Genomic DNA, 17,735 nt, shown 5'->3' on the forward strand with positions numbered 1-17,735 from the left:
CTCCTCCTCCCCCATGGACGCTGGAACTTTTGCTGTCCTGATCTTGTGTAGACCTTGTGTGAGCAAGCCCAGAAGTACTGAGTCCCTACCTCTTCTTCCCTGATGTTCCCTGAACCTCAGCAGTGTGTGTGTGTGTGTGTGTGTGTGTGTGTGTGTGTGTGTGTGTGTTAAAGATGTCTCACTTAAAACTGAGTATTCAGTTACTTGCTCTCAGCACTGGGACCACTTATGAGCTCCTGTATTGACTAGGCTCCACTGCAAAAGAAAGCTCCGCAGGCAGAGGTTCACAGCAGCCCAGGCCCTGTGGAGATCGGTATTTAGAAGACAGTTTGACAGCATGATCATTAAGCAAGAAAACAACATTATATTCTACCCTAGGGCCTATGACCTTCCCAGCTCTGGGCTTTGGACCAGGTTTGCTTCTGTTTCCCTAGGACTCTAGGGAGGAGTTTTCTCAGATACAATCAGAAAGTGATCGTTGTCCTATAAGGGTCATGCCACTACTGAACTGGTAGACCCGCCTTCCCTGACAGGTTACTATTGTAGCACACAGGCTTCAGTCCTTGGTGAGATCAGTGATGTCTTTTCCCCTCCATCAGCCTACCCGCCTCCAGGAACCGCGGAAGCTAGCCAGCAGGGAAGGTGTTTCTTGATGGTTTGAGACTGACTCTCGACATTCTGTAGTTAAAGTGTGCAGTGTTTTTAATAAGAGTCTTACCATGTTGCTGTGATGGGCAGTCAAGAGCAATGATTTAGCCTGAATTGTCTGGGAGAGCCTCTCTGACCAATGAATGACTCATAAGGAAACAGCCCATGTCTGGCACTGTGATTTTTGTTTAATAATCTATGTGTGCTGTTGTTCTATCTCTGTCAACCTGACCCAAGCTGGAGTCGTCTGGGAAGACAAGACATCAGTAGAGGAATTTGCCTTCATCAGATTGGCCAGTAGGCAAATGTGTGGGGACATTTTCATGATTAATGATTGATATGTGTGACTGATATGTGAGAGAGAGGCCCACTGTGGGTGGTGCCTTCCTGGGTTATATAAGAAAGCTAACTGAGCAAGCTCCGGGGGAATAAACCAGGAAGGAGTGTTCTTTTTCTGCTTTAATTCCAGGCTGCAAATCTTTTTCCATTTTCCCTCAGTGATGTTTGTTTGCTTTTTGAAGCAGGGTTTCTCTGTATAACAGTCCTAGCTGTACTGGAACTAGCTCTTGTAGACTAGGCTGACCTCGAACTCACAGAGATCCGCCCACCCCTACCCCTCAAGTGCTGGGATTAAAGGCGTGCGCCACCGTCTGGCTCTTTCCATTTGTAAGCATCTTAGGTGTTCATTTGTTTTGAGTTGGTCTCCAACTTATGACCTCAGTCTTCACACTTCATCCTCCTGAGTATCTGGGACTTCAGTCAAGTTCCACTACGTCCAGTTCTAACACACGTGTGTTTTGAACCTCTACTTCTGTGGGAGCATTTCCTTTAATCCTGGGGCTAGCAGCATTAAACAAGGCACAAGTGAGTAAACACAAGCTTGTCCTCCTGAAGTTTACAGTTTAAGGAGTCAATACAAACTAAGTAGGCAAGAGAGTATGCTTGTCGATGAGAATGTATGAAAAATGGCACGGGGCAGTGGTGGCGCGCGCCTTTAATCCAGCCCTCAGGAGGCAGAGGTAGGCAGATCTCTGTGAGTTCAAGGCCAGCCTGGTCTACAGAGCAAGTTCCAAGACAGGCTCCAAAGTTACACAGACAAACCCTATCTTGAAAACAAAAACAAAAAAGAAAAAGAAAAATGAGTATTGTTCGGGTATAACGGAAACAACATACCTGTGATGTAGGGAAAGAAAGAAGCTGAATATTATTCTATACATTGCCTCTGACTGAATCGATGTCTTTTAGAAGCTGGTAAGCTCTAAAAGGGAACCATGAGAAAAGTAGGCTTGCTTAATAAAAGATTAATGCTTTTACAATTCACAGTGAAGTTCGGGGAAAGGCAGCACGCTTTGTTAGTTCACAGTTCTAAGCTGGCGCTCAAGGAACACTGGGAAAGCAGAGAAGGGAAAAGCCCAAAGCCATTTCCTCTGGGTCTTTCAGATTTCACAGCCTTCCCTCTGCTCTCCCGCCCTAGGCTCCAAGGCCACCCTCTCCCTCTTCAACACACCAGCCCGGCACGTTAATAAGAACTGATCTGTAAATAGCGTGTCCCCTCACCCCGTCTCCACCCCCCTTTGGCCAGGCTCCTACTTTTCGGCTCAATGGCACAGATGCAGCTTTGAGACGACGGGACCAGGCAGCTATTAGCAGCAAATCCAGTGAGGGAAATTAATGAAGGGGATAACTAATAAAAGACAGCTCAGGACAGCCAGACTAACTTGCTCGGAGCAGTAATTAACTTTTTCCCCCCCTTTTAGCTCATGAAGGTAAATATGCCGTCGGCACTCGTCCAGTCTAGCTCTTCCTTATTAAAAAAGAGCAGGGCTTTTCATGAAGAGCCGAGACTTAATCTGTCCCTCCCCCCCCCCCCCCAAGAGCAATTTTCAATGACTATGTGATGGGCTTACAGATCCATGCTGCCTAAATCAAGAAACACCTGTGAGGATCGGGGAGCCAGAGAGAGAGAGAGGGGAGGCAAGTCTCTGAGTGAAAGAAAACATCCCCTCCCCCACCTGGAATCAGCTTAAAAAGACACCTCCCCACCCTAGCCCCCAGCCCTGAAATACTCTACTTCTCTTCCGGGGTAAGTGGTCCAGGGCAAGTCAGACGTCAGTGACACACCGTCACACAGCTTGAAGGACACTTCTGGGGCCTCTCCTTGAGCTTTTATCTTTCATTTTAATAAATTTGTATTGATCTTTGCTATCAGGACGTGGATGCATGTGTGTATAGCCATTCTGCAGCCTCTGCGTTCCCTTCTTGCTTTATGTGGATTCCAGGGACTGAACTGGGGTTTCCAGGCTTATGAAACTAGGGCATTTGCCTGCTGGGCCTTCCCCCTCATCCCCGGCCTTCACTTTTAAAGAGACAGCCAGAAAAAGTGTTATGGAGATTGTGTAAAATGGTACATGCCTTTAATCCCAACACTCCAGAAGGAGAAGCAGTCAGATCTCTATGCTTCTGAGGCTAATCCAGTCATCAATATGGGCTCCTTGGAGAATAAAACCTTACTGAAAACAGAGGGTGGTGTTGTAGCATGTGCTTAGCATGTGCAAGGGTCTAAATTCAATCTGCAACATGAGCACACCCATGCGCACACACACAAATCTTTCTGAAGATAAATTAAAATGTTAGGTTTTTTTAAAATTATGACTTATTTATCTTTATTTTATGTGCATAGGTGTGAAGGTGTCAGATGCCCTGGAACTGGATTTTCAGACAGTTGTGAGCTGCCATGTGGGTGCTGGGAACTGAACCTGGGTCCTCTGGAAGAGCAGTCAATGCTCTTAACCGCTGAGCCATTTCTCCAGCCCCCAAAATGTTAGGTTTTATTTAGTAAAATTTCTCTGTTTCATAGAAAGATTGAAAATCTACTGACTTGAATCTTTGGGAAACCCACTTCTGATCATAAATATTTGGCTAATCTTTTTTTGCTTGTTTGTTTTGTTTCTTTTTTTTTTTTTTTTCAAGACAGGGGTTTTCTGTAGCTTGTTGGAGCCTGTCCTGGATCTAGCTCTTGAAGACCAGTCTGGCCTCAAACTCACAGAGATCCGCCTGCCTCTGCCTCCCGAGTGCTGGGATACTGTGGGACAATGGTCTTGTACCCTGTAAAGAATTGTCACTTGTATTGGTTTAATAAAGCACTGAGTGGCCAGTAGCCAGGCAGGGAGCATAGGTGGGTCAACCAGAAAAGGAGAATTCTGGGAAGAGGAAAGGCCCAGTCTGAAGTCCTAGATGCAGAGGAAGCAAGAGGGGAATACCCCACTGATAAAAGGGACTAAGCCACATGGCTAACACAGATAAGAAATATGGGTTAAGATATAAGAATTAGTTAAAGAGAAGCCTGAGCTACTAAGCCAACCAGTTTATAATTAATGTAAGCATCTATGTGTTTCTTTGGGACTGAACGGCTGCAGGACCAGGCAGGGCAGAAACCTCTGTCAACACTGGGAGTAAAGGTGTGTGCCACCACTGCCAGTTATATTTGGTTAATTTTAGGCCTACCAGACACAGAGTCACTCAATAACTGGAAAGATTGTGAGCTAGGCCTCTTGAGTTTATGAACTTTGGATTCCCCCAAATGGAAAACAAAACAAACAAATAACAGCAAAACCAAACAGAGAAGGTTCACCACATATGCTAAGTTAGTGAAATCATTACAGCCCTTTCGTTTAGTGTGTGGTTTAGTGGCAGTTAACCATACTATCCCCTTTTAGACTTCATTATCTCAGTGAATTATATTCATGTGTCCCAAGATCAATCTACTCTTCAAACTGCCCTCCATCCCTGTAAAACGATCTTGGGCCCTTTCTAGAACAAATGAGACAAACCGTAGTTACCTGTGGTAGTTTGAATATAATTGGCCCTCGTAATCTCATAGGGAGAAACACTCTTAGAAGGTCTGGCTTTTTGGGAGTGTGTGTGACCTTCTTGGAAGAAGTATGCCACTTTGGAGGCGGGCTTTGAGGTTTCCTTTGCTCAGGAAACTGCCCAGTGTCTCATTCGACTTCCTGTTGCCTGCAAGATGCAAGACTCTCGGCTACTCCTCCAGCACCATGTCTGCCTGCACGCCAGCATGATGACAATGGACTGAACCTCTGAAACTGTAAACAAGTCACTTCAATTAAATAGTTTCCTTCATAATAATTGCCATGGTCAAGGTGTCTCTTCACAGCAATAGACACCCTAACTAAGACACAACCTCCAGGACTCCTTCAGGGGTAGATGCTGTCCTTAAGGAGGGCCAAGAACAATGGGAGCCCTTGATGAGCCACTACGCAAAGGTGAGATTGGCCCCATGTAATCGATCAGGACTGGATGTGGGTATGATTTTACACACACTTCCACATCAGAGATGTGAAAATGTAAAGCTTAATAAATTGGGAGAAAAAAAACAGTATCTTTCATGCTTCGAAAGTAAGATCATTTTGTTATACGAAATATATTAATGCTATCAAACTCACAGGAGCAAAAAGTAGAATAACAGTTGCCAGGAGCTGGGGGAAGGAGGCATGTCATGGAGAGCTACAGTTCAGTAGGTATAAAGTTCAGGTTTTCCAGATATAAAAAGTTATTCTAGAAATCTGTAAAAGTTGTGCTATTTATATAATAATGTGTTACACATAGCACTAGTAAATTATACTGCACACTCAAAAACTGTTGATTAATTTATTTTTATTTATGTGTATGAGTGTTTGTCTGCATATATATGTGTGTGTGTGTGTGTGTGTGTGTGTGTGCGTGTGTGTGTGTGTTCTACATTTGTGCCTGGTACTCACATGTAGCAAGGAGACCACTTGTTGGTTCCCGACTGCTCAGTCCCGAAATAATCACACAGAAAACTATATTAATTAAACCACTGCTTGGCCTATTAGCTCTAGCTTCTTATTGGCTAACTCTTATATATTAATTTAACCCATCTCCATCAATCTGTGTGTTGTCATGAGGCTGTGACTTACTGGATAAAGTTTCATCAACATATCTGTCTCCAGCAGGGGGCTACATGGTCTCTCTCTCTCTCTCTCTCTCTCTCTCTCTCTCTCTCTCTCTCTCTCTCTCTTTGCCTTCCTTCTCCCAGCAATCCATTTGGTTTTCCCCACCTACCTCTATTCCCTACACAGGCCCAAGACAGTTTCTTTGTTAACCAATGGCATTCACAGCATACAGGGGGGAATCCCACATCACTCACAGAAGCTAGAAGAGGGAATTGGACCTCTTGAAGCTGGAGTTGTAGACTATTTTGAACTGCTGGGAACTGAAGCTGGGTTCTCCACAAGAGCAGCATGTACTCCTAATCGTTGACCCAAATCTCCAGTCCAGAATGTTTTCATGAGCCATCAAGATGACTCAGTGGGTAAAGGGTGCTTGCCACACAAACCTAATGGCCTCCGTATGATCCCGCTGGTATCCACACAAGAGCAGAAAGAAAGAAACAACTCCCAAAACTGGCCACCACACACGCACTGTGGTACATGTGTTCACACATACATACCAAGCATACAGACACAGACACAACAGCAGCAACAATAATGATTTTTAAAGACGTGGGAGGAAGCTAGTGAGTCATCTGATGTTATAGATTCTTAAGGCTCAGATACACCCGAGTGATATATACCACCTTGTTTAAGGATACTTTGTTTTGTGTTTTTGTTGTGGTTTAATTTTTCTAAGATAAGACCTCACGATTTAGCCTAGGCTAGCCTTTAAATCAAGATTTCTCTGTCCATTGGAATTATAGGTCTGTGTCATGCCACCAAGCAGAGCTTTAATGCTCTTTTGAGATCCTACTCTTTTTGGATTTGAAAACAATTCTCCAGAATTCGAAGGTGCATTACAAATAAAAGGGGTGGGTGGGAAGCTCAAGGAACAAGTGCTCCCTGAAAAGTGGTAACATCAAGGGCAGAATGACCCTGGGCAGGGTTTCACTCATCTTCCACACATTCATGTACTTCATTGGTGAGATTAAAAAAAAAAAAGGACACTATTGAAAAACAGAAATGTATTATAATGTCTATTATTTGATACAATAAAGAAATGCCGTCTACTTAGCAAACTCTCACTTGCCATTCTGCACCAGCCTGCTTTTCCAGGGCTTGTAGTCAATGCTCGGGAGTTAAGCAATACCCACAGAGCCCTGAGCCACCAAGCACTGTGTAGGTCAGGGTGGCACCACTGCCCTGTGCCGTCCAGCTGCACCTGCTGGAGCACATAACAACTGTGTGCCCTGACAAAGAAATGCGTGGACATCCAGAAAAGAAATTCCCCCTTCCCGGTGCTGGAGGGCACAACCGTCTAAAGTACCTGAGCACGCAGCCAAGGAGCCTGGAAACCCTTTTCAAATCATCTTCATACAGAATGGTAAGAGTGAGTTTCTTGACAGCCGAAGCTGTCCGGTGAAGCATGACCTCATTCTATGTTTAATGGAAACGATGGGGCTCTGTCGCAGGTGCTGTCCAGGGCTCCACTGGGAAGCTTGGCTGCGCACGTGTCTATTGTTAAACAGACATCATCGAAAGTCACCCCCCTCCTAAATCAAAAGGAACACTGGTCTTGAACAGAGGCCTGAGGAGGAGCATTAGCGTCTTCATCAGTACAAATGTTTCTTCCATATCTGCCTTCAAGGTAGAGGCATGGAAATTTTGAAAGTAGAAAAAAAATGTGGCTAATTTAGATACATTTGATTCAAAACCACAGGTGTGGGCCATAGTCTAGGTACTCTGGTGGTAGGAGAAGCACAGATGTATCAATACCACAGTCCTCTCAAGTTGGTGCCTAGCCATCCTGCTCCAAAGCTTCCTAGACTTGTTTAAGGCTTTTCTACATCTGACTTATTTCCCAAAATGATTGGTAAAATAAAGCAAGAAATAATTGATTTGTGTCCTGACATTGTTTTCAGTCTTCTTGTATTGGTTTGAATGGGTGTTTGGGTAAATGCAATAGGTTGTGGGAAACACCAACAAAAATAATTCTTCGTTTTTCATTGCTTCGAAGCACAGTGAGATTTATGTATTACAGGGGGAAATAACGGCAAGATCTAGGGTCCCTCCTTTGTCCCAATGGCACTGGTCGGGCTTCTTTCTGCTATTCTTATGCCAAGGAGGCAATAAACCCCCTTGGGAGCCACAGAGACGCCTGCAGCGCCCTGTCAGGGCACACAAGCTTTTATGCCAAAATACAATACACAAAAGGATCATAAACACGTTTGAAAAGGAAGACGACCTCTTTGTCACATAGAATTAAGCTTTACTGCAAGCTGCTGCCATGGAAACCAGCTCTCCGTTCTCACTTTCAAGATTCCTGTTGCCATTTTCTATGGAGTTTCACGCTTCTCGTTTGTTTCTACATCAAATACAGTCGAGAGATCTGGGTTCTTTGCTCCGCTGTTTAACGTCTCCAGGCATCGTGCTTCCAGGTAGAGAGCAAAGGGGACTGAAAATGGAAACGAGGGTATGAGGCTAAGCGGGCAAGGTGAAGAGGGAGGGACAAACGGGACACAGTGGCTTCGTTACAAAGGGAGGGGCCTTGTGGACAACTGGGTGATGTATTCCACCAGAGATCTCCAGTCCCTTTTCAAAGACCACCTACAATGGGAACAGCTTCCCTTCCTGGCGTGTGTCTAGAAATGGCGTTAACTCTTTGGTCTTCTTTCCTGCAGTTCGGTGTACTCTATGTCCGACAGCAGTCCCTAAGCCAGATCCTGAGGACAAGCTTCCATCTGGAAGAATCAATCGAGCAACCCTGCCTTGCTTTCTTCTTATGTGTTTTGACTTTGTTTTTTTTTTTTTTCTTTTAGAAGTATATACAAAGAAAACCAAACGCTTACAACAGTTACAGCCTTGAAAAGTAAAAAGAAAAAAAAAATCGGAGGGTAAGTAGCGCCCAGGTGAGCGGACCACAGCTGAAGCTTTGAGATCCAAAGCCGGTGGACCACCTGAAGAATGACCCGGTGAAAGGCTGGGAAAAGAAGCCGACCCTGGCGGTGAGGGTGTTTCCAGGGTCCGGCTGCTTTCTGACATCCGTTTGCGCTTGCTGAGAGATCCTTGTTGTACGTAGACTGATCCTGAACTCGGGCCTAGGAGCTCTGCATGAATAATCCAAGCCTAAAAAGTAAGAGACCGCAAGCACAACCCTTCCTACCTCCCCGCCCCCCGCCCCGGGCCTTGGTACCGGGAGGAGGAAAAGTCATTTGATTACAGAGCATGCACCATCAGGAAACTTTCCCACCCGGCCACCTTGCAGTAGGAATAATAATAATCCCACACACAGGCTTTGGCGTTCTGCTTTCCAGATGACTTCTCTCTTATCCCGGGAAAGGCACCCGCTAAAATTGCCCAAAACTGCGCTCCCACCACCACCTTCAGATTGCACTCCGGGACTGGATCTCCACTCTGATCCGGATCCTCCATTAGATGAACCCGGTCCATCTTGGCTGGATAAACCAAATTGGGAAAATCAAACACCGGGGTGGGGTGGGGTGGGGATTGCAAGAAGATACACCACAGCAGACCTTGCCTCTTCTGGTCCCTGGGGACCCCTGTGGGGACCCTCGCCAAGCCACGTGGGACGGCCTGAATCCAGGCGCACCCCGCCCCCACCTCAAGAGCCTTGGAAAACAAACTCCGGAGGACAATGAACTCCAAAGCGCCAGAGAGGGGTGAGAGCGTTCATCTCTCACACACGCACACACTTTGGACATTCCTTAAGTTTAATCATTAAAGTAGATCCTTTTAAAGGGGAGGCAGAGGCTTAACGTTGCTGTTAGTGACGGTCTGCCCCACACGCTCACCGCGAAATGAAAGAGAGATCTGGACCCAGCTTTGTTGCTTCACTCCCAATAGCAGACTTGGGGGACACCAAACCTCTGATTTCTGGCCACATCAAAGCACTGATTATGCAAATACCCATTTTTAGTAAGAATAAAAGAAACGGAGTGGGAATTATTTATCACACAATGAACCCCCTGCCAGGGCGGGGAAACAATAGATCAGACCAGATAGCCCCTCTAGCCCCAGGCTTGGGGAGCTGGAAGGGAGGGGTGCTGCAGCCCTCACGTTTTATTGGCCTAACCTAATTTCACTAATTCTCTTTTCACACATTTCTTTTGCTGATTCGCAGGCCAGGACTTTCACGCTCCTGGGAGCTCCCACCACTGGCCGATTCAAGGGCAGCCTGCTTTATTTAATTAATACATTCAAAGCTTGCCTGGGAGCCCTAGGCGAGTGGGGGGAGGTCCTGGACCCGCGTGAGAAGTAGCTTTTAACGGGTTCCAGGTGTCGGTGCCCAGAAGTCACCACTAGCCCACGGCTGCGGGATGCAGGAGATGTTGGGGCTGCGGACAAGGCCCTTCCGCAGCCTCAGCACCTGCGACCGCGACCGCCCGGTGGCGCTGCGGTGACCGGCGTGGGCGTGAAGGCTTCTCGAGTTATTCTGACCACCCAGCCCTAGCGGCCAAGGCCACCGACGACCCTCTCTTCCTGCAGAGCCTGGAACCGCTGCCCCTAAGCCCCCAGCTGCACTTCTGAACAAGGGCATTTCTCTGGTCCAGGTCCTGCTCTTTCTCCCCCTTCTTAGCCTCAGATTGTTTTATACCTCACAACAAATAATGAGCCCAATGTCGAACTTCCTACTGTCTGTCCCTCGAGGGCTGGACCAACCGAAACTAAGCCTCTTTGCTAGAAAGATCTAGTTACAGCGCTGTTCGAGATCTGTCTTCATTAGAGCCTGCTGAGATGGGATGACGTAGTCCCAGATCGGCGAGACCTGTAGTACAGACATAGCTCACCAAGATCTCAGGGCGCGGAGCAAGAAGAATGGGAAAACTCTTTGGTGACAACTGCAGATGCAGCTGGGGCTTCTAGCCTGTGTCCGTGTTCATCCTTACAAGGAAAAGAGAGGACCGACTGGGCCTCAGGCCACTTGCTTTGGGAGTGACAATGAGACATGGAGAACTCTCAGGGCTAAGTGAGCCAGTAAGAACAATAGTGTGTGTGTGTGTGTGTGTGTGTGTGTGTGTGTGTGTGTGTGTTGGGTCAAATCGAGTCTGTGTGTAGGGTTGAGGCCCTCATTTGGGCTGTCAGATTGGTGAGACTTTATGGGTGAGAAGAATACACTAACTGGCTGTTTAGTGCCCAACTGTCAGCGCTGAAAACATAAACACAGGTAGCATTATACAGACTGAACAGGTTATATTTAGGAATTATATATATATTACTTATACATATATGCATGTACTAACAATATTTTTTTTAAAGCATGGATTTGGAGGAGAACATGGAGGGGTATGCAGGAGGGCGTGGAGGGAGGAAAGGAAAAGGAGAAATACTGCAATTGCATTATAATCTCTAAAGGAAAAAATGGAACTGTCATTGAACCTGAGCCTCACAGATTGGGGCTTAGCTGACTGGCCAATAACCCCCAGGAGTCTGCTTGTCTCTGCCTCTCCATGTTGGGATTGCCACAGAATTGCCATGCCTGATTTTCTTTTCCCTTGGGTGCTAGGGACCAAATGCAGGCCTTACTATACAGCAAGCATGTTCTGTACTGAGCTGTCCTCACTGCCCTGCAACCTGCATTCTTAGCTATTGAATATGAGTAGGTGTCATAAAAACAGCGGCACCAAATTTGATGTGTCATAGCCTGTGATGAAATGGGGAAGGAAGAGCTACAGGAGGCCTCTGGGGGTGCTAAGCAAGAACCCCTGGCAGGTAGCACATGATGCTTACCCGTGGACTCCCCTGCAAGTGCCCCCACCTTCAGGAAGTTGGCAAACTTCTGGGTCTGGAGACACTGTGGAGACTAGACTACCTGTCCGTGAGTTACCCAAAGCTTTGGTGGCTCTGCCATCCACTGCTTAAGACCTTGGAACACCTGGCTATGGGATGCTTATGAAGAATGTTTCTTCAGGGGTTTCCAGAGGAGATGTGATGTAGGACTACTATCATCGTCAACATATTTGGCATCAAAACATTGATATTTTCAGCCTTTCACACTACTGTTCCTCTGCCACTGGTTGGCTTTTTAAGTGCTAAAAGAACAAGCACGAATAAGAAAAATATCACTTTGTCCCCATAACGCATCATGGCACCACGAAGAAGGGTCTAAACTACAAGGAACTGTTATTGAAGCAGAAGAGCGGCTCATTGATAGAGTGCTTTCCTAGCTTCCAGGATACACCGGGTTCAATTCCTAGCCTATCACAGAAAGGGGGCGGGCCCAACAGACCCTCTTTTGTCCAGTACGAAAACTGAACCAAATCTTTGGACTGATTCTTCCTTTAATTGAAATTAAAAAAATGTAGCCCTTAAGATCTTAAACCCTGGAATTGGAAAGGTGGCGGCTGGAAGCAGTAGCTGCTCTCCCAGATGATCTGACTCAGTTTCCAGCAATGGCATGGGACTCTTCTTTCTGGCCTCTTCTGCCACTGCACACACGTGGTGCCCAAATGTACACAAATATATATAATATATATATATTAAAAAATTTCAAAGGTATTAAACACTGTAAATTCCCTATTAGTGAAGAATTTCAGACAGAAACCTCAGAAGAAGCAGTCATTTCTCTATGCAAAGGTTCTGAGGGTTTGGCCACGACAAAAACCGGATATGACATTTATGGGAAGAAAGTACATTGAAAAACTAACTGTTTTAATTACATGATTTTATTTTCGCTGTGTTCATCTGTTCACCTGGGGCTTTAAGTCTTGAATGTGATCAACTTTTACTTGGTCACTTTTCAGCCACGGGAGTGTTCAGAGGGTGAGTTGTAAGTCATGTCACTTCGGCCTCCTCTTCAAATGACTCTAACAAAGATTAGAAAGCAGAGCTGTTTCTTTCGGTATGTTCTTTGATTCTTTGTATTTGAACTATCTATGAATGTCTCCTTTTCTCTGGAACTTCGCCTTTTGAAGCTAACTAGCTTGTTGAAGTGACTAGTACAAAAATAGCCTTCCATAACAAACTAAAGATATATTGCTATATTATGCAAGTTAGAGCTGGAAGGGGGAGTTTGGGGGCTAATATACAATTCCTACAGATGGGGGAGGTGAATCCAAAAGAAGTTTAACTGGAAGAAGTAAATTTGTACACACTACCAGCCTAGGAAGTGAAATCTTCATTTATTTAGAGAAAGGGTCTTACTGTGTAGCCCAGTCTGTGGAATTCACTATGTAGACCGGGCTGGCTCCGAACTCATGAAGCTCTGCCTGTCTCTAAGAAGTGACTTCTTAAAGGCAGATTTGGGTTTGTGATGAATTCCACTCTTATCTCAGTATTGGTGTTTCAAATCTGATTCCATATTTTGTAATTTCTTAGTGAAATTCCCCACCAAAGATTACCTAGGAAATACAAATATACTCAATTCAACCTGTCAAGAACTTTAGTAAAATACGATTTATTCTGCATTAAAGGCCACATCAGGGGGAGAAAAAGAATTCAATACAAACTTATGAAAATTAGATACTTTATTTATAGCTTAATCACAAAACAATTTTCTTGTTCTTCAAGATGTAAATACATACTAGAATAAACTCTGTAGAATATACAAAAAATACATACTTTTCCCATGAAATTTTTCTTCAAAATAAATAGAAGGGAACACGTGTGTGGCTGATCCTGGAATGCCCCGTGTCTGCTTAGGTTGTCAGACTGTTGATTTATTTTTAATCTCTTGAAAGGATGGGGGAGTTCCTTCTCCCCTAAAAGGTCGAGATAAATAATACATGAAGCAATCCTCCCTCCTGATTTTTCCCTTTTCCTCCACTTTTTTTCCTTTTGATAGAGAGTTCAGCCTAAATTTCCACGCTCGCATTCAGTCCTTACAAAAGCCTACAAATTATACAATGACTTCTAACCTGGCCCTCTAACAAAACAAGTTTTTCCCCTTATAAATCATAAGAGACAGATGGCAAAATGGAGAAAAAAAGGAAAGAGAAGGGCGGGACAATAGGCATTGTGACGAATCTGGGAAAAAGAACAAAGTGCACATCAGAGAGGGAAAGTTTGGTTTGACAGGTGAAATTCCCACAGCCTGCAGACAGCAATGGGAATAGAACAGATGCCAGCCATTGCAAATGTGTGGATAATATTATTACCGGTAAATTCATTCAGATGCTAAGATACATTTCTTTCGACTGACATTAACATCTCTATGTAGAAACGAAGGTGAAAAGATCACAGGGACCAGTTGCATTCCTTCTGTGAGATTCACACGGGGTTCTCCTCCAGCAGCTCAGAGAGAGGGGAGGAGCGCCAGTCCGCTCTGCAAACTCGTTAGTTACGGCACCGGCATCTTTTCTCAGCGTCTGTCTTTATACTTTCACGAAGTCTCCCCTCGCAGCCCCTCACCCCAACCCCACACGCCACATTCCTCTTTGACCCTAAATCCTCACATCTTCAATAAATCAGGGACGGTCTGTGTCAAGTTAGCCCACAGTCGAATGCACCAGCCGCAGAGGACCGATTGCCAGGGCTACTGCTCTGTGAAGTGGAGTTCACGGCCTGGAGGGTGGGGGCAGAGAAGAATGGGGGGCGGGGAGGGCCAGGTAGAGGATGTATTGGGTGGGGGAGACTCGCGGCACTAGATACAGTCCCTGGCGACGGGCAAGTGAGGTGCATAACGGTGCTTATCCGGAGGTGGGGGCTGCCAGTAGTCCACATCTGACCCGGGGCTAGCGGGCGACAAAGTGCAGCTGTATGGGGACGTGGAGGTGGAGGACGCGGAGGACGACGCAGGGCTGTTGGTGCAGCTCCAGGAGGAGGAGGGCGAAGGGCTGTCCCCACTGGCATTGAGCGCGGCTCCGGGGCTCAACAGCACCGCCTCGGAGAAGAGCGCCCCCTGGAGGCCGCCGGCGCCGGCGCAGTGGTCCGCCAGGCGCAGGGTCTCGGTGAGCGCCCAGATGTAATTGTGGGCGAAGCGGAGCGTCTCGATCTTGGTGAGCTTAGCATCCTCCGGAAAGGTGGGCAGCACCTCTCGCAGCGCGTCCAGCGCCGCATTTAGGTTGTGCATGCGGTTGCGCTCGCGGTTGTTGGCCTTCAGCCTACGGGTCTTCTTGATGCGCTGCACTGTCTCCGCCGTCTTGGCTCCCCGGGAGACCGCCCGGGCGCGCGAGGGGCGCCGCTTGCACTCATGCACCAAGCCCAGCAGCCGCGCTGGTCGGCAACCCCCAGCACCCGACGCCGGACTGCCCTGCACCCCCTGCTCGGCTTCCACCCCACGTTGCCCAAGCACGGCGCCAGGCCGCCGCAGCTCCTCGTCCTCCTCCTCGTCCGCACTGGAGGACATCGGAGTCAGGGTCGCCGAGGCCGGGGAAGCCGAGCCCAGCAGCATCAGCACCTCCTCTTCCTCCTTCAACTCCAGAGTCTCGGATTTGACGAACATCCTGCGAAAGAAGAGGCAGATGAAATTTATTACAAGAACAGACCGGTAGGAGCGTCTCTGTCGTGTCCCCGCAAGATGCACCCGTGAAGAAGGCGAGAATGGAGCTGGGGAGGAGCGCCGTTGACTGAGCCACCAGCTGGCGGTGCACTTTGCGGGCCACAGAAACCGTTGCATCTAGAGCGACGGAAAGTCAGCCTGTGCGGGGGAAACTGCCTGCGAAGTTGGGAGGCGCAGAGCGCACACTTACCTACTCGGCTCCAGATGTGTCGCGGCGCAGCTGCTGCTCTGGTGTGCGTCCGGGAATGTCCCCACAGTCGGAAACCAAGTGCGTAGTCCTACGCTCCTTTGGAGCGCCGAGGGTTTGGCGCTCCCTAGGCGCACCTCTGCGGGGGGCCTCTCTGCTGGGTGACTTTGCCAAGAGCCCCGGCGACCGCGGCAGCCCGCCCGGGTCTCGTGTGTTGTGGTGCTCGTGCGTGTCTGTCTGTCAGTCAGTCCCTGGCCGTGAGGCTGCTGGCACGCGACTCTCAGGCACTCCAGTTAAAGCCGAGCTGCTTGTGGTTCAGTGGCTGCGTGTCTGGCACACGACTCTCCTTAAAACCCCTTATATACCACCTAGAAAACAATCAGATCTGCCCCGGGGCCCCCTCTTCACCTACCCTTCCCCCGCCCTCTCCTCCTCCCCCTGGTCCCCCGCTCACCCTCCCCAGCTTATTCTTTTCATCGTATTATCATCATTCATTTCTTCCCCTTTCTTTAGTCTCTCTCCCCCTCCCCTGGCCCGGCCATCCATCCTCCTCCTCCATCACCCCTCCCCTCCGTCCCCCCTTTATCTAATCAGCATAAAATGGTTCTAAAGCTCCTGTTGGCGCTCCAGGCTGCAGCCCAAGCTACCGAAGCCACGGTGGCGGCAGTGGCTCAAGCTGCGGCTGTTGTCGCCGCCGCTGTCTATTGTGATTGGTGGCTCGCGCTCGGCTGGAGCGTGCCGCTAATTTATTAATGAAAGGAGGTCGCGAGGCGCAGCTGGCCAATCAGTGTTCCCGGGACTCCGGGAGGCCTGCGAGCCACGCGCACCGGAGCCCGCTCCTTTTCAGCAACTCATTAGGAGCCCGAGCGCTGGGGGCCCATGGCGGGGGGGGGGGGGGTACACCCGGACTACTGTTCCCGCCCGGGTCCTCAAGGCAGCAGGGGCTGCCCCTGCCCGGATGCGCGCATACGCGTCCCACCCATTGCAGTCTGGCCTCGCGGACGATGGGAACCTCGGAATTAGTTAGCAGGGAGGGAAGGAGAGAGGTCAGAATCCCGGAGAAGGAGGCCGGGTGATGGGGCTGACCAAGTCTCCGCAAACCTCTTTGGGGCTGCATCAAAGAGTAGACAGTGTTTTAAAACGCCTTCGTTTGGTTCGGAAAGGGAAGAGGGGGAAGAGGTACCTACAAGTGGCAGGCAGTAGGCACTCTGTGAGCAGCCGTATTTGAGTTTTAGAGAAACTCACTCACATAGGACGATGAAGGGGGGAGTTCACAGAGACGTCCCCTAAAAGGGAAAAAGGGCCAGAGAGCAATTGATAGGCATTTAAAGAAATAAACGCGCTTTCTTGACACACTCGCTTTACCTCCTACACAGTGAGGCTTCACGCGCTGATATAATGGGGGGGGGGGGCTTCTGGTGGAGGGGGGATTGGATATCGACAATACAAGCTTAGACCTAATGATACTTTTAGTGTGACTTACTGTACGGGTGGCAGAGGCAGGAGGGTTGCTGCTCCTAGGAGCAAATGGGCCACGTTGACACTTGTGTGACCTCTACTCTGCTTGCGCCGGGCGGGGCGGGGGGGGGGTGGCATTATTGGAAACCCGGCCGGTCCTCCCAATTCTCCTGCTTTTTCAATGAGAGAGAGACAGGGAGACAGAAACAGAGACAGATAGACAGAGAACTTGGAAGGAAACTTGTTCCGAATTGCTGGTCAGTCCTTCCTTCTTAGTTTCCCCCTTCTGTCACACTACTGATTTCTTCCTGACGCAGAACCAGAGGCTCAGAAGTTGAGAGTTGCGGATGTCATTGGACTCTGTTCCCTGAAATACTTTTTGCAAAGACCTTTAAACTAAACGTGTCTTGGGAGTGGATTTAGCAGTCCTCCCGAACCAGAGAAAGAGATTATCTGCACGTCTCCAGCTCCTTGTTTTGTAGGGGCTGAAAATAAATTGAATTTCCGCAAAGAGCACAGCCAAAGGGTGTTCGTCCTGGCACGGTTTTCCCAGAGTGCTAATGAGCAAGACTGGAGTGCATAGGGTGAAGAAAAGATAATTAAGGTCCCCAGAAAGACACTTGGTCTTGGAGGCTTTCCAACCTTCCGATTTTTCTGTCAAATTGAAAATGATTTTTAATTTGATACATGCTTTCATTTCTTCCTTTAAAAACAAACTTTCTAAATTTAAAAGCATTATTGCATCTAGTTCCCACGAGAGCCTCTCAGAACAGCTGAGTTTCCCTTGTAGAAAGGATTGAAATGACAAAAAAGACATGAAAGACACATTGTATACTCAGCATACAGCATCTGTCCCTCTCAGAAACAGAACAGTCCGGAAGGCAATGTGATCTAAGCAAAATATAGATTCAGAGTGAAAGGTGTGGGATGGTCCACATGATTGCAGGTGCACGTGATCATTATTTTATAAGTAGTGATCATTGATGTCAAACACTTAACTGCTCCTCAAAGC

The 17,735-nt window shown here is 47.8% G+C and overlaps 1 protein-coding gene across 1 annotated transcript; it reads right to left on the reverse strand.

Moving 5' to 3' along the window:
- Positions 1 to 13,087: 13,087 nt before the first annotated feature.
- On the reverse strand, positions 13,088 to 15,667 carry Neurog2 (neurogenin 2). Its single transcript, XM_087897594.1, has 2 exons — positions 15,269 to 15,667; positions 13,088 to 15,022 (listed from the first exon to the last, which is right to left on the reverse strand). Exon 2 carries the CDS (start codon positions 15,019 to 15,021, stop codon positions 14,221 to 14,223), a length of 801 nt encoding a protein of 266 aa, XP_087753720.1. The 5' UTR covers position 15,022; positions 15,269 to 15,667; the 3' UTR covers positions 13,088 to 14,220.
- Positions 15,668 to 17,735: the final 2,068 nt, after the last annotated feature.

Source organism: Myodes glareolus, chromosome 17 (assembly GCF_982192425.1).
Source record: "Myodes glareolus chromosome 17, mMyoGla1.1, whole genome shotgun sequence".
In the NCBI taxonomy this organism is placed as follows: Eukaryota; Metazoa; Chordata; class Mammalia; order Rodentia; family Cricetidae; genus Myodes; species Myodes glareolus.

Bases quoted from the DNA above. Each gene is read 5' to 3' on its own strand.
- Neurog2 (XM_087897594.1), bottom strand. From the start codon at position 15,021: ATGTTCGTCAAATCCGAGACTCTGGAGTTGAAGGAGGAAGAGGAGGTG.